The sequence below is a fragment of the Trichoderma aggressivum genome (assembly GCF_033847375.1).
Source record: "Trichoderma aggressivum f. europaeum strain CBS 100526 chromosome Unknown scaffold_070, whole genome shotgun sequence".
NCBI classification, from domain to species: domain Eukaryota; kingdom Fungi; phylum Ascomycota; class Sordariomycetes; order Hypocreales; family Hypocreaceae; genus Trichoderma; species Trichoderma aggressivum.
In genome coordinates, this window is record NW_026946436.1 from 6,883 (window position 1) to 22,616 (window position 15,734).

The 15,734-nt window shown below is 42.2% G+C and overlaps 3 protein-coding genes across 3 annotated transcripts; 1 reads left to right on the plus strand and 2 right to left on the minus strand.

Moving 5' to 3' along the window:
- Positions 1-2,571: 2,571 nt before the first annotated feature.
- On the minus strand, positions 2,572-8,576 carry Triagg1_10294 (uncharacterized protein; the record flags this gene model as incomplete). Its single annotated transcript, XM_062894349.1, has 2 exons — positions 2,572-2,655; positions 2,712-8,576. 2 exons carry the CDS (start codon positions 8,574-8,576, stop codon positions 2,572-2,574), a joined length of 5,949 nt encoding a protein of 1,982 aa, XP_062750717.1.
- Positions 8,577-9,006: 430 nt separating this feature from the next.
- Triagg1_10295 (uncharacterized protein) lies at positions 9,007-11,970 on the plus strand (the record flags this gene model as incomplete). The annotated part of the gene is made up of 1 exon (XM_062894350.1): positions 9,007-11,970. The coding sequence occupies one exon, from the start codon at positions 9,007-9,009 to the stop codon at positions 11,968-11,970; it is 2,964 nt and encodes a 987-aa protein (XP_062750718.1).
- Positions 11,971-12,301: 331 nt separating this feature from the next.
- Positions 12,302-14,286, minus strand: Triagg1_10296 (uncharacterized protein; the record flags this gene model as incomplete). Its single annotated transcript, XM_062894351.1, has 2 exons — positions 12,302-14,088; positions 14,148-14,286. 2 exons carry the CDS (start codon positions 14,284-14,286, stop codon positions 12,302-12,304), a joined length of 1,926 nt encoding a protein of 641 aa, XP_062750719.1.
- Positions 14,287-15,734: the final 1,448 nt, after the last annotated feature.

Here is a 15,734-nt window from a genome sequence, read left to right on the forward strand (position 1 = left end):
AGCTTTTATAAAAGTATTATTTTAAACTTTTGTAAATTTAATAATATAATTCTATTATTAATATATTACTAATAATACTACTATTACTATTTTAATTATTTTTACTTATTTTAATTATTATTAAGTAAGCTGCCTTTATAAATAATAATATTTTAGGCTTAGTAAAGCTATTAATAAAAAATTATAAAATCTTTAATAAACTAATATAATAATTAAAGAAATTTACTTATAGCTTAGCTTAATTATTTATATAAGTATTTATAAAAAATTTAAAAAAATTAATTATTAAAAATCTTTATAACTAAGCTATTAGCTTTTAATATATTAAATTACAAAGTTTATAATAAAAAATTAATAATAATTATTATTTTAATATATATAACTATATAATATAATTACTATAGTTAAAGGCAGCTATATAATTTATAACTAAGTTAATATAGAATTTATTTATTTATAAACTATATTATATTAAATTCACTACCCAAATATAAAAATAACTATTAAAAAATATATCTTATACTTTAAAGGCTAGGCTTATAAAAAGGTAATAATTCTAACTAAACTAATGCTTATAAGTTATAGAAACTAAGTTATAGTATAATATAGTTTTTTTCTAAAGTAAATTTAGTATATACTATAGATTATTAACTTTTTAAAGTAATAGTAATAATAGTAGTAGCCTAGGAAAAAAAACACTATAAATAGCCTTAATTTAATATAGTTAATAATTATTACCCTTATTAATTTACTACCTAAAGCTAGCTATTATATTTTTTTAAATAATTTATTTTTATTACTTTTAGTTTTCTAAGTCTTTTATTAATAAAAAATTAAGGCTATAGGTATTTACTATATAAATTATAGCTTATATTAGCCCTTTATTATTATTAAAGTAAAGAATATAAAAAGTTATTATTAATTATATAATAAGCTTAAGGCTATTTTAATACTAAATAATATAGTTTATATTTAATATTTTTACTAAAAATCCCTTTATTAATTTATCCTAAGTTAATTAAATAACTTAAAAAATAATATACTAGTTTTATTATTATTAATTATTTATTTTAGTAATAAATTTTAATAATATATATAATAAAAACTTAATATAATATAACTATAGGCTTAATTAATAAAAAAAGCCTTTAGTAAAAAAAATAAAAAAATAAAAACTTAGTTATTTATTATAATTAACTATAATAATTATATAAATATTATAAATTTAAGTAATTAGCTTTAAAGTTATTTAAGCTATAATTACTCCTTAAAATAAAGTAGTTAATAATTAATTATATAATTTTTCTTATTAAATATTACTTTTATTAATAATTATTTTCTTTAGCTATATAAATAACTAAGTTAGTAATATTATATTAGTTAAGTTAAATAATAATAATATTTTATTAATAATATTTATAAAATATATAGTAAACTAAGGTTAACTTATTAAAAACTTTAAGTTAATAATAAATTTATACTTTATGTATAATATAATTATATTTACTAAGGAAAATAAAACTATTATATAGCTTACTAAGGCCTATAAGTTAATTTAGTAAAGTTAAAAAAGTAAAAACCTTTTATAAAAATAAGTAAAAATAACTTTAATTATAATACCTTAAGGATTATAATAAGTTATAATAAGTATACTATAGTTATTTATATTAAGTTTAATTACTAAGACTTATATTATAGGCTAACTTTAGTAAGTAATTAATACACTTTTAATTTATAATAATTTAATTAGCTATAACCCTAGTTGAGTATATAGCGTGGATTATATTATACTTAAAGGAATACTTAATTACTAAAGTATAATTAATTACTATTTTATTCCCTTTTAACCTTTTTACTTTTCTATAGTAACTAATACTTTAATAAATATAAAGCTATCCTAAGGTTATATTAATTATTAATAACTTAATATTTATTAATAATAATAAATAATAATATTTTATAAATAATTTTCACTTTAATTTTTAATTAAATATGAATCTTATAAAAGTTAATAACTAAGGGATTTATATTATTTTATTTTTTATATAAAATACTAAAAACTACTAATATTAATTATACCCCTTAAGTTATAAGTTTTATAGCCACTAAACCCTAGCTTAATAATACTTTGTAATAAAGGATAAATACTTAATATAGGGTCCCTATATTTATTCCTAACTATACTCTAACCATTGTAAACACCAATTCTTAACTTGGTTATGTAAACCATAAACCACTTCCTCAGCCACCCAAGTTGGGATAACTAAGCCCGAACTCTCTTGGTTGTTCTCTTTAATCTTAGTAGGCATTCGTATGGATATTCTCGTTGGACCCAAAACCCAGTTCCTGGAGATATCATCATTAATACTGGTCGTAAAACTGTCAACGTGCATGTCGAAACCTAGAGGCTGATCGATATCAAAGCCTTGGAACAAAAGGTCAACATCCAATGAACCGCTTCTCATCTCTATGATATCACTGAGGTACCCTTGTGCGACTGTTGCAAATGAAGCAATGTCGCCAATGATGGCGGCTAATTCAAGAAGGCATTTATGCTGAGGGCTCTCTGCCCTAATGATCAACAGCGATGGCCACAATACGTTGAAGACAGCTAACGCTCGTCTTAATACGTGCACCTGAGGACCAGATAAACTCCTATTACCACGACGCATTACTCTCATACCTTCCACAATAGCTCGAGTGGTAATTACCACGTGGGGGAGATCATTGCTATCAAGCTGCCGTGACAATATGCGCCCACTTAATAGTAAGTGTAAAGCTTTGGCATATACATCCAGCAGGGCAAAGGATGAGCTATCCAGGAATGAGGCTCTGAGGATGGCTGGTAGCATCTTTCCCAGCACAAAAGCCAGTATGCTCCGATGTTTCATGCCTCTCCGAAGCATACGGACATCGCGGGTAAGATTTCCATTCACTAGGGCGTGTTTGAAATTGTTGAACATGAGAAAGAACAATTCGTGAGCTGCTCTGGGATCCCCCTCTTCTATGCGAATGCCATACGAGAGCATACCTGCAATCTGCAGTTGGACATCTTGAATAGGCGGAGAGTATACCGCGCTGACCTGGAGGAAGAAGTTGTTAACCGTGCAAATATCTGACCCATGCGCCTTGATCAATGATACGATGTGCTGGACGAAGGTAACAAACCGCTGATGTAGTGAAGTGTCTCCATACATCAAGCTCAAGTCATTGCGCATCTGTTCCATCACATGCTTTAGTGTTTTGGAGTATTCTAGATCAAGAGCGCGCCTAAGTCTGGGATCTGCGCGGCGAATGCTTTTGCGCATTGATGTAACGGCAAACTCGAATAAGAGTAGGTTTGTTTTATAACTCGGTTGAGCTATCGACCCGGCCATATTGGGAGGCGCGAAGCCCTCAGCATAGCAATGGTGTTGTATGCCAAAGAGACTTTCGCATTTCAAATATTTGAGGGGCGTGACCAATGCTAGAGCCCATACCTCAAATATGTTGAAATCAACGCCAGAAAAATCATTGAATCTGTGTTCCAAGAGCGATGATATGAACATCGCAAAATACTGCCTCTGTGGGGGATTCATTGTGTGTAATCGGTCCTGGAATAGGCTATATTTGCCAGGTTTGAATATGTCTGATATTGTCAACAAGCCGCCATTAATGAAGCCTATGCTCATTCTTGCCGATAATACGATGATCTGTCTGATACACCAAGTCATATCAGCCATAGCTGCTCGAGTGAGGCCGAGCATTTCTGGCAGAGTTAATAAGATACATCTGGCCATTGAGAAATAAGTTCGAGAAATGTCTTGCTCTAGAATCAAGAAAGCATCGTCTGCTTGGGCAGAGTCTAAAATTTGGCTCTCGCTCTGCTGACTCTGCTGGCCCTCTTTGAACTTTTCGACAGCGGATAAAAATACGTCCAAAATAGTCAAGGCTACACGTAGAATAGACCAGTCTAATTCGGAAGGCGACGCTGTAAAGTACTTGAAAACCTGCTCTAGGTGAAGAGTGTTTAAGCAGTATGTTGCCGCCTCTAAATCTGGAGCGTATCTCAACACGTCCAATGATGCTGTCAATGATAGATGAAGAACGTCCATCACAGCTGCCTTATTTTTGGATATTGCGGTCTCAACAGCATTATGAGTGATAAAAGTAGTCTTATCTTTGGACAAGGTCAGATACTGTTGATTGATGTCTGCCGCAATACCACCGAATTGCACCAACATTTGTTGGAAGAAAGTATTTCTCCATTTGTTGAAAGGGCTAAATGACGCCTTCGTCTCGCCAGAGGAAACGACAAACCGTGAAAGTTGAGACCATGATCTGATGTTGATCAAGCATGCCTCTTTATGAGAACTAGCGGGAGCGATAAGTCCTTCGATAAGAGACACTGAAGGCCGGGTGTCGGGTGGTGCCGCCCAGAACAGAGTGCCTATGAGATCATGGTGATTTCTTAAAGCAGCCAAGTCCCGTTCATGAATGTTGTGTTCCCTGAGATACAATCGACTATGATTTGGTATTGTTCGAGTGATTAGATTGCGTATGTCTTTCTCTGAGCCATATTTCTGAAGTTTCTTTATGCTCATGGCAAGCAATTTCAGAAATATATGAAAACAGAAGTCACCCTCCTCAACTTCAAGAACTGGTCCATCGGCTAGAGTCTCCAGGAACTGCGGTGACCTATAGACTTCTTCATTTCTAAGATGCGCAAGCCTCCGTGACCCAAAGAAGTCAAAGATAACACCAATGACCGACGCGCTACGGAGCCAACCCCATTGTTGAACTAGGTAGTGGCATCGCGAAATAAGAGCACGGCAGTAGCTATTGAAGCTCGCAGTCTGCTGATCATTCTCCTGGTACAGCTGAAAGACTCGACGGATAAGCTTCTGAGGTATTGACCACCCCTCGTTTACCGCCTTGTGTCGTTTCTCAGCCACCACTTTCCCGGCGTCGTCAAATTCGAAAAGCGGGAGGAGAGTGAAGATTATCTCCCAGACATTTTCTAATTCACGAGCGTCTGCGTTGGAGAGAACTTCTGGCTTCAAGACAACTGTTTCTAATACATTCCAGAAAGAAACTTGTCGTGAGCCTACATGCTCAAAAGATTTGATCAGCATGATCCATGAATGCATTTCGACGGCACTTTCCCCTAACATGCGGCCACTGCAACGTAGTTGACTGAATTCTTGATAAATTTGCTTGAATTGATTGATACCGCAGCGGAGAAGGACCGAAATCATCAACTTTGCCGATAATAACATCGTCTGTTCTGCAATGGGAAGCTCATCCATGAGTTGTGGTGTGGTTTGACAATGTTTTACCATCATGGAGGACATTAGGAACACCCTGTCCAGTGTTTTCAAAAGAAGTTGACGATTTGCGGCACGGGTAAATGAAGCCTGCCCAAGCCCGATATTGACTCGATCGATGAACCCCCCCAAAACTTCTTGTAGTCGCGGTATAAGAGGGGGAATTTGAAAGTCCAATTGCACTGGATCGAGGATATCTTCTACGTATTCCAAAGTAGAATGGACGGCATCAATAACGTAATGGCTGTCGTGGAGGCCCTCCTCCTGACCATCTTCCAGTTGCTCAGCGATTAAGTCAAATAGAATCCCAATTTCAGATGACACTTTAGGATTCCAGGAGCTCCAAATAAACATTTGGTTATTGAGTTTGACCGAGATTTGTCTGTTAAGGCTGGATATTCTCATACGTGAGTCGTCCATCAGGAAGGCCTTCCAAGTGCCACTGCCAAGTATTGTTGATTTGTGAAGCTGGATTCCAGGGATGAGAGGAAATATTTCGAAATGATGGGTGTATCGGGTACCATAAGGACCTAGGCCATAGAGCTTGCTCTTTTCTGATGGAATGTCATTGATTAAAATAGGAGCATCCACTGGAAGGGGATCTGCAGCATGGGTATATTGAGGTGCTGTGACATCAATTCGACGAGGCCTGGTGCTCTTTCGAGGCCTTGTTTGCCTTGCCTTTTGCTCTTGTTCCTGGAATATACGCGACGGCGTGTATTCGGTGATGCTAGATTCCGCATCACCAGGGACCAAGGTATTATTAGTTTCGGCCAGATGCCAGTCAAATTTCTTTTGCGTTTGCTTGTTGAAAATACGATCTAGCGCCCTCTTCTTTGAGCGAAACGAAACGATGGCTTCCCCAGTTCTCTCATCGACTTCTAGCTGAGCTTCCCTTGAAGCAGGCGAAGGCAGACGGGTGCTGTCGCCTAATGGAGGTGTGAAGGTTTCGTTGGTGCTGTTATATGATTGATTTCGTCGGTAGCCAATAAAGCCACTCTCACCGTGATACTTGACAAATTTGCGGGAAATCCCTCTGAATGTACCGAATGTGTTCCTGGAAGCTGGCTTCCCCTTTGAAAAGTCTTGATCTATGTTTTTCCTCTGACGTCGTCTTCGATTGGACTGGCTTGCTGCCGATACTGAAGGCCGCTGTGCAATCAACCCTGACTTCCACTTCTCTATAATAGACATAGCATCTATCTGGTCTTGCCTAGTAGCCAATCTGATTGTTTTTTGCTGTACGCTACTACGTCCTAGATTCATAGTTTGTTTAGCAGAGCGTGCAGCAATGCGTATAAATCTAGGAGCATCCGGCTCTATCGTGTCAAGGATACCAAGGAGAGGGGATGTGAAAGACGGTTTTGGTTTGCTGGTTGAGGTCCCGTAGTTATTGTCAGACGATAAAGAGTCATCCGAGAAATGATCGACGGGCAATGATCCAGTGAATTCGTCCTTTTCAGAATGGAAAAATCCGGTGATAGTCTGTTGTTGTCTTGGACGAGATCGCGCAAATTGACTCCGGGATCCTCTGCTTGACACCTTGGCTCGTTTCCTGCTTCTTTTTGAATTCCTGGCAAGTTGGAGCTGACGCTTGCTACCAATGACCATGGGGACCACACGGTCTTTTTCCAGAGCCGAGTGTTCGTCGGCTCCATCATTCTCTCGCCCTGGAGAATGCGAGAATGCCATCTTATATTGATGCTCAGATAACTCATTTGCCGTATAGCGGTCTGGACTCTCTTCACCCAGTTCCATCGGAACGTCATTCAAAGCATTGGAATCGGGCGCTACTTTTTTGGTAATAGCTATTCCCCGTTGTTGTTGATTGGAAATCCGAAGCTGTGATTTCTTCTTGACAACCTGGTGACAACTCTCCTTACTCGTTTGCTGATCTAGACGAAGCCAGGAAGCAGGAAGAACACCCCGAATACGACGCCTGAATTCAGTCACCGCTTGGTGTACATCGCCCCCGGCTTCACTCGGAGTCTCTGACGTTTCTCGTTCCCTGTGTTGGCCATGTCCACTTTGACTGCTGAGCTCCTGAGAGGATACTGAGATCACAGAAGCAGGATCTAGAGTTTTAGGAGACAATACTGGAGTATAGTTTTGCTGATCAATGACTTTCTCGGGTGCAACCTGCTGAGCATTTGAATCTGGCCATTCTACAGAAGGGCTGGGAGACCGTGATATTCGACCAACGGCAAAGCTGGGTTCCGGCGAATCACTGTAGATAATGCCTCGTCTCTTGATTCTCTGGGTCAAGGGATGGATCTGAGACGCCCGTTGCATCTTCTTGTTCGTCTTCCCGGTCTGCAAATTCCGTTTCAGGAGCTGACTCAAGTCTGGTAAGTCTTGGTCGAAGGCATCATCGTTGACTGCATTTGTCGGCGAGCTAGCTGAACTGTTGCCGGCAGTTTGGCTATTGTGTTGGGGAGCATTTGACCAAAGTAGATTAACATCTGACGTACGACGTTCTCGCAGGGAGGTAGTGAAGCTGCTAGCCTCTGTGTTGTTGGATCCTGGCGGCAAATCATCATCTTGGCTGTCCAGGTTAAAGTCCCCATCCTGTGATGCTCTTGGTAGCAAGACCTTCTCTGTACCAACCACCATCTTCACGGGTACAAGTCCGTGCTGCCTAAAATCATTGCTATGGCGCGCAAGGTCAATAGCATATGGATGCTCTTGGATCAGTGTTCGAGGCCGCAAGGATCGTCTGTGGCCGACCGTGGCCACTGTCCCTTCCCAGTTCGTAGCACAGTGGTGAACGTCATCACCTCCAGATATCGCTGGTGCTTTATGGGAGGTTGAAAGCGTTGAGACGAAGTCGTTATTCCCCGAGGCAGTTGCATTTGCGACTCCAGAGCTACTGATATCCTCGGTATTCTGGCTGCTGCGAGAAGCTACCTCGTTAAACGTAGGTACGAGAAAGGGAGAGCTTGTCTCTGGATTGTTTAGAGGGAATGGTTGTACCTGGTTCTGAGAGAGATCCTCGGCTAAGGGAAACGGGATGGCAGCAGTCTCAGGCTCGGGCTTTTCTCGTAAACTTGGCCTCGGCGATAATGGAGGGACCTCCGGGATGGGGGTGTCGGCTTGGCCATCGTCCTCAGATTCAGGGACGTCCCAAATGCTTTCTGGGTGTTGGGCTTTGGACATAGAGCTTGTGACTGGTATTTGCGTGGATGATAGAGGTAGTGTTTCATCATCCGCAAAGTAATCACCTTCATCTTCAGAATCTGGTATCTCTCCAAGCTCCCTCCAGTTAGACATTGTCCATGTCCATGATGCTGGTTGAAGTTAACGCTGGGTCGATAACGCGTAAAGAGCTACACGCTTTACGCGCCCCGCCAAGCAATCCATCCAGGTACGTACAGTGTCGGAAATATTACACACACTGAGTTTGCCTCTTTCTGCCCCACTCTACAATTCGACTACAAACGACTTCATCTGATACCAATTCGACGCTGAACACTGCGATAAAGGTACTAGTATATACGAGCACGAGTATATATTCCATACCACTTTCCGCTTAACCTCCCTTCCAATGAGTATTTCATCCCTTCCGATATACTTAATCGTATTCGAATACATTCATAAGGCCAGACCCACCTGCTCTCTGATTGCTTGATGGTGAGGTTTGCAGGGAACCCTCCGCCAGCTGCTCAATTGGATGGGGATGAGGACTGCTGGAGTCTGGCCAATGGTTTCGTTGACCGTCAGGCTGTCGACACGCATTCCACGCGCCATACATACGTCTGCCATCCACTTAAACAATCGCAGTGGAGGAAATGGCGTCAAACCCGCCGAGGACGTAATAGATCATAATGACGAGACCGAACATCAAACCGGTACAGAAACATCCGGCGGGCGTTGGAGAGGCAACGCAACAGGCTCTATGAGAGCACGCCAGCAACGGAGGAGACAGGTTTCTGCTTTGCCACCGGTCGAACTACCTCAGAGCTTCCTTCAACATAACATATGCCATTACTCACCCCAAGAACCACCACGACTGCCCATCGCGCTGGCGGAAGATGCAAAACACGCAAAATTATCCCCACTTTCAATTGACCAAGGACCATCCATAAAACAAAAGTCTGAAGCCCTGGAGATATATTTTGAAGCAGCGTTGAAGCACCTCTTTGCCCGGGGCCATGAACTCGCCGTGGACTTTGAAAACTTTCGTTTAGACAAAGAGGATCGAAGATGGGAATCTCCAGAGATTATAGCACGGGCAGTCCGGATCGGGGATATGACTGTTGACTCGGTTATGCATTTGATCAATGCTATATACCCTACCCGAGTATCCGAATATTCTTACAAAGTACGACCGTTTTGGTGGTCTCATGTTCCTAAAATTTTGAACAGTGGGCTGCCGGGCCATCGTGACCAGCTCTCTTCGCTTGTGGCTTCTTTGGATGATCAGCTTGATTTTGCTGAACAATATGAATATCCCCTGCCCCATGTTATCGCCGACCTCCCCGTTGACACGTTCGTCGCTCTGCGAAAGTTGATATCTCGCGAGTTGCTCGCATCACCACCGCCATCGTTCGATTATAAAACCAGCAAGAGACCAATCACAATTCTTTCTGTATCAGGATATGGAGGGAAGTCAATTTCGGAGGCGGTCGGAAAATACTTCGCACACTACAGCGGCGCAGACTTGATCCAACTGAATGCGTATAATCTCTCGGAGCTTGTCGGTGACTATTTGGGTCAAAATTTGGCTTTTTCACGGGGCCCTCTTTCAATGTTGGGATTCAGAGCTGCCGAATTGAATGGCAAAACCGCAGGTGGTCGGGATGAGAGGCCACTTGAGAGCCAGGATGACGACTCCGATGCGGACGCTGGAATTACCACAAGTAATTCAAGCTCATCGACTGTGGTAGAGGAGCTCCAGAAGTTACGCCAGGGAGAGTACGAGAGTTTCAGCAAGTGGGAAAATCTGAAGATTGACAAAATATTGGACCAAATTATTCGATCGGCTAGCCTTGGCTTTCCTCAATCTCGTACTCGACCAGTATTGATCCATCTCCACGACATCATTGAGTTAGGCATGACAATTGAAGGCTCTCTACTGATTAGCCGGCTACGAGCCCTCGCGGACATTGCCTGGCAGCAAGGTTTGCAAATCGCTATTCTCGGTTCCTCATCATGTGAACAACAGTCAGAAGAATACTTGAATACGATCAGGGAATTTGCCACTAACGACTTTGTCATCACCCGCCAAGTCCAACCAGATTATGTTGAGCGGTATAATACAGCAAAGGGACATGTTCGAACTCAAATGCCATTCCACCTGCAAAAGGCCGATTACCTTGTTGAAAATGTTGACAATATTACACGCATGCTGAGAGCTCTGGATCCTGAATCATCGTCGGAAGTTTCTGGCCTGTCACTTGAATCCGTTTTAACCTATCTGCGTTCTTCAAACCCAAAATTTTCGATGTTACAGACTTCGATTCTTCCGGCACCCGAAATTTATCACTTAGCATGTGCCTTCAAGTCACAAGATAAGGCTAATGCTGATAGCTCACAATCCGGCTTTCAAGAGCGCTTTAACCTGGGTCGCCTCCAACAGTGGCATGGCGATAATCTCCTCAGCGAAGATCATGCTGAAGGGGATGTTTTCAATGCAGCTCCTTCAGCTAGTGATGATCCTACTACTTTGGAGGGTCGTGCTACCTTGAAGTTGAATGAATACGAGAAGCGAATAGCTTCTGGCCAGATAAATCGCGAGAATCTTCGAACAACATTTTCAGACGTTCATGCTCCGCCCGAAACCATATCTGCTTTGAAGCTTCTCACCTCACTCTCCCTCGTGAGGCCGGATGCATTCTCATACGGTGTATTAGCGCAAGACAAGATTTCGGGTTGTCTCCTGTATGGACCGCCTGGAACAGGTAAAACCATGTTGGCAAAGGCGGTTGCAAAGGAAAGCGGCGCAAACATGCTTGAAGTTAGCGGCGCATCGATCAATGACAAATGGGTTGGGGAAAGCGAAAAGCTCATTCGTGCAGTCTTCACCTTGGCCAAAAAATTGACTCCATGTGTCGTTTTTATCGACGAGGCAGATTCATTGTTGGCTAGTCGAAGCATGTTCGCCAACCGGGCTTCTCATCGTGAACATATCAACCAGTTCCTCAAGGAGTGGGACGGAATGGAAGAGACAAGCGCCTTCATAATGGTTGCCACCAACCGGCCTTTTGATTTGGATGACGCTGTCTTGCGGCGACTGCCGCGTAAAATTCTTGTTGATCTCCCTCTTGAGGATGACCGGCTGGCGATCTTAAAATTACAACTCAAAGGAGAGATATTGGATGATTCCGTATCATTGGATGAGTATGCCAAACGAACTCCTTACTACTCAGGATCAGACCTTAAAAACATTTGTGTCGCTGCAGCGATGGCTGCGGTGGAAGAGGAAAATGAGGCTGCGGCCAAACACAAAGGCCCTCACCCCTTTCAATACCCTGAAAGACGAATTCTTCATAAGATTCATTTCGAAAAGGCCTTGAAAAGTATTCCTGCAAGTATCAACGAAGATATGGTATCTCTAAAACTAATCCGGAAATTCGATGAGGAATACGGGAATAGAAAAAGAAGTGCCACCAAGTCAAATATGGGCTTTGGTTTTGCGGAGGATAAGCGCCATATCAAACGATGATTGACGACCTATCTAATCACAACGAGTTCAGTATCTATTACGGAGCAATAACAACAACATAAATCTTGTAAATGCTCGGGGGCCTTACAGAGACGTCAGATCTCGATTAAATCTATTAATATTAGAAGTGATGTACATACGTTATTATGCCCAGCCAGGCATGGTATGCCAAGTATGCAGTAGGAGGGTCAAAGTAACCGGGATCAGAACCACCGGCTCTCATCACCCAGAGCATTTGCGTGTGTAGATGTCGGTCGGTATCTGGCATCTTCAAGCTTACTTAGACCCAGGCCATTGGTCCTGGGTCGTGAGCTAAAGGAAGTGGAAATTGTTATGTGCTCTCCGTCGATATTTGGACACCCTCCTCGCCCAGTGCCCTAGAATAAGTGTCCTGTGCTCGCCGCAATGCATCCAGCGTCGGCTGCATTATCTTGCCTACGCCATCGCGACCACCGCCAAACAGATCTGGTTTCCATCGAACCTTCTTCCCTGTGCGGTCGAAGTGATTACGAATCTCCTGCTTCCGCTTTTGAATGGCATTCTCTCTTTCCTTCTCAGCCTCGTCAGCTACAGCTTGAATACGTGTCATGGATCTCGCCAGCGACTCAGCCAAGTATTGCACCTCTATGGCACGGTCAGGGTCGCCGGAAAGAAAGCCGTCCCAGAACTGATGAAGAAACTCAATCGTTGTAGCATGCGTAAGACCACACTCTTTGTAGATTTCAGGAGGTATCCCCATTGGAGATGTATCATCCGAGGCGCGTCCATATTTTTGAGAACGCTGTTGTTGTATGCCAGCCATGACATCCTTCTCTGCTTCTCTAATTGCGTCACGGGTGGCGCTGAGTCTAGATTTTGACTCGCTGTCGCTGTCACTATCTATGTCGAGATCTATGTTGATTTGCAGTCCAGTGTCCCCGGTTTTATTAGGCCTGGTAGTGTGCAAATTTCTCATTTTGGCGAGAACATCTTCAGGCCGTTGACTTCCGAGAACATCCCCTCCTCTTAGGGCAGGGGAATCCTTCGACGAGAAAAAGTTATTTCTTTCTTTGATACTAAGCATAATGCGCTGTTCTTCACCATCTCCTTTTAGGTCGCGTAGAGTTAGCTCTCGAGATGTATTATAGAGTCCCTGAGCGTCATATGCCGTGTTATCCGAGGGAGGAACATTTGCCATGATCTTTTCGCTTAGACTGTTAAGTGTCCTAACGATAGGGATATTTGCCCGAGGTCGCATTTCGACATCCTTGGCGTTGCCGCCTTTGAATCCTCCTTGGTTCTCTTCATTGCCCTCAATGTCAATTATATGAGGGACTGGCTGGGTCGTGATCTTGGAATGAGCGTCTTGCACACTGCTATCGATATTGTACTTGTCAAAGATAGCATCGGCTGGGTCATTGTCAGTGACGCGCTCCCCCTTAAGCTTCTTAGCAAGTTTGCTGAGGAAGAATCGCGACCAGAATTCCGCTTCCGTTAGTCTCGGTACATTTTCATTGTATATTCGTTTAATTAATGGATGTTGGGTAAATATCATTTGAACTTGCTCGACGCTGATGTTCAGTTTCAATTCCCCGTCCACGGTTCGAGGCTTAACAGTCGAGAGGACGTTGTATGCCCCCTTTTTTTGGGTTGTTTCGATGGCATGAGCTCGTAATAAGTTTATCCTCATGGACCAGAACTGGGAGTTGAAAGCAGCAGTAGTCATTGAATCTGGCTTAGTCTTCATGGCGCTCACGTACGTTTCGTGCAAACTCTTGTCTTTCTTCATGAGAGATTGCTGTAGCTCAATATTCGTCTTCAATTGGCTATCATCAAACCATTTTGGAGGTGCCGATTGTGCGTTCGCACCACCCGAGGATACCAGCGTGGCAGAGCCCCCTGCACCCTCTCCATTTGCAACGGGTGTTGAGGTAGCAGTCACCAACTTAGATATGTTTGCATCGCCATTCCGTAGATCGGCCAACAATCGTGAGAGCAGATCTTTGACAGCTTGAGCTTCTGCTTTAGCTTCTTGGGTGTTGAAATGAAAAAGGTAGGTGATGGGGTCGCTTGCGCTTTCCGATTTCTCGAATATTTTCAGCATAACTTTGGGAGAGCTGTCGGGAGTTTGCTGAAGATCTGACAAAGAGTTAGCGGCAGTACTCATAGCTAGAATATACGCTGCGGAGGATGGTTACTAGTGATGTTGGTAACTGGCAGCGAGACGGTTGCTGGGCCTCCCGAAACTGGCGTCCATGTTATGGCTTTCTGATCAGTCGTGAATGATAGGATGCCCTCCTTTTTTTTAAAGAGAGTGTGGCCCGTTGGGCTCGCCATGGTGTTTCTGATTTGCTGGTATGATGATTGATGTAATCTGGGGAGTTAACATAAGATTCAATAACTCCAATTTTGGCTTCAATTTATATGGGTTGCATCTCAAGGTTAATTCGCTGCGTCACAGAATGGCACAAGCTGGGATGCGGAAGTAGGGATGCTGCGGGCCCTATCTATACCTCTAGTGCACGATAAGGGACAGTGCGACGTGGAAATTTCCAAGCTAAGTTAAGAGATTGTGATACTAAAGGAGAATCCACTATTAGAGCAAATATATATAATTGCTATATGATATAGTATAAAGCGTATTTTTGACATTTTTTAATAGTATTAAATGAGCAGAGCGTTTTTACTTAATTAAATAACACATTATGATTTTTACTTAATTTAATATATAGGCGCATGAGTATATGCATTTATAGCATATATAAGTGTATATACAAATATTATAACCTTTGTTCTTATTTAAAAACCAAAAATAAAAAACAAGATATTACGTTTGGATATACTGTTTGGAAGAGAATGCTACTAGGCATTTGTTTTTTTGTTTTTGCGCTATTCTCTTCATAAACTGCCTCCCTTCTGCTTACCAACCTGTGGGGCAGCCTATTTACTTGCGTACCTAGGTTCCCATACCTCCTAATCCACACAAGATAATCCACCACGACTCATTAATTACGACTGCTGTACTCGATAGATTGTTCCCACTGGCCCTGCTGAACAGCTTGTTTTTTCACGAACCGGATCATTCTGGACTCTTGTTTGTTTTCACTTGGTTAAGAACGACGTCACTGGCCTCGAAATCTGAACTTGCTCAACATCTGAGTCTTTTCTTCTATGCGCCCGCGCTTAGCAGTTTCGCTACACCCAATCTTTGAAGAAAGCCCACTGCCTATCTTCATCACAGCGCCCGCATAAATTAAAGTCTTGGTAGGCTTTGCCTTCACCATCTGTCTCTTCCGATTAAACTCTTACGCGACATCCAACTGCCCACCGTCTCATCTTCATCTGACTGGCAAGCATCGCCGCGCCGTCTGATTGAATCAGCCGTTTCCAATCCCACGTCAAAACGATACCAGCCAAAACGTCAAGACTCGGAATATTTGAAGCTGGCACACCACGCTCTTCCGTCAATAGCAAGGCCGCCGACGCATATCTTCCGTGGGTTTCTGCAGTTGAGGGTTGCCGCAGTCCCTCGACCCTGCTGCGGAAGCCTATTATCTCCCTTTTTGTACGATATGTGGTAGGTGCGATTTCCCTGGCAATGTGCATTCGTCAGAAGGACCTACCAGGGACAAACTCTCTCGCAGTTGAATCCTTGGTTATCCAGATATCTTTTGGTGCCCCGCTTTATGATATCACACTGCTTTACCCTTTTTCTTTCTTTCTTTCCTTTTTTTTTGTAGTTGCGATTGCCCTCAACCTGGATATTTACCTATTACCCCACATTC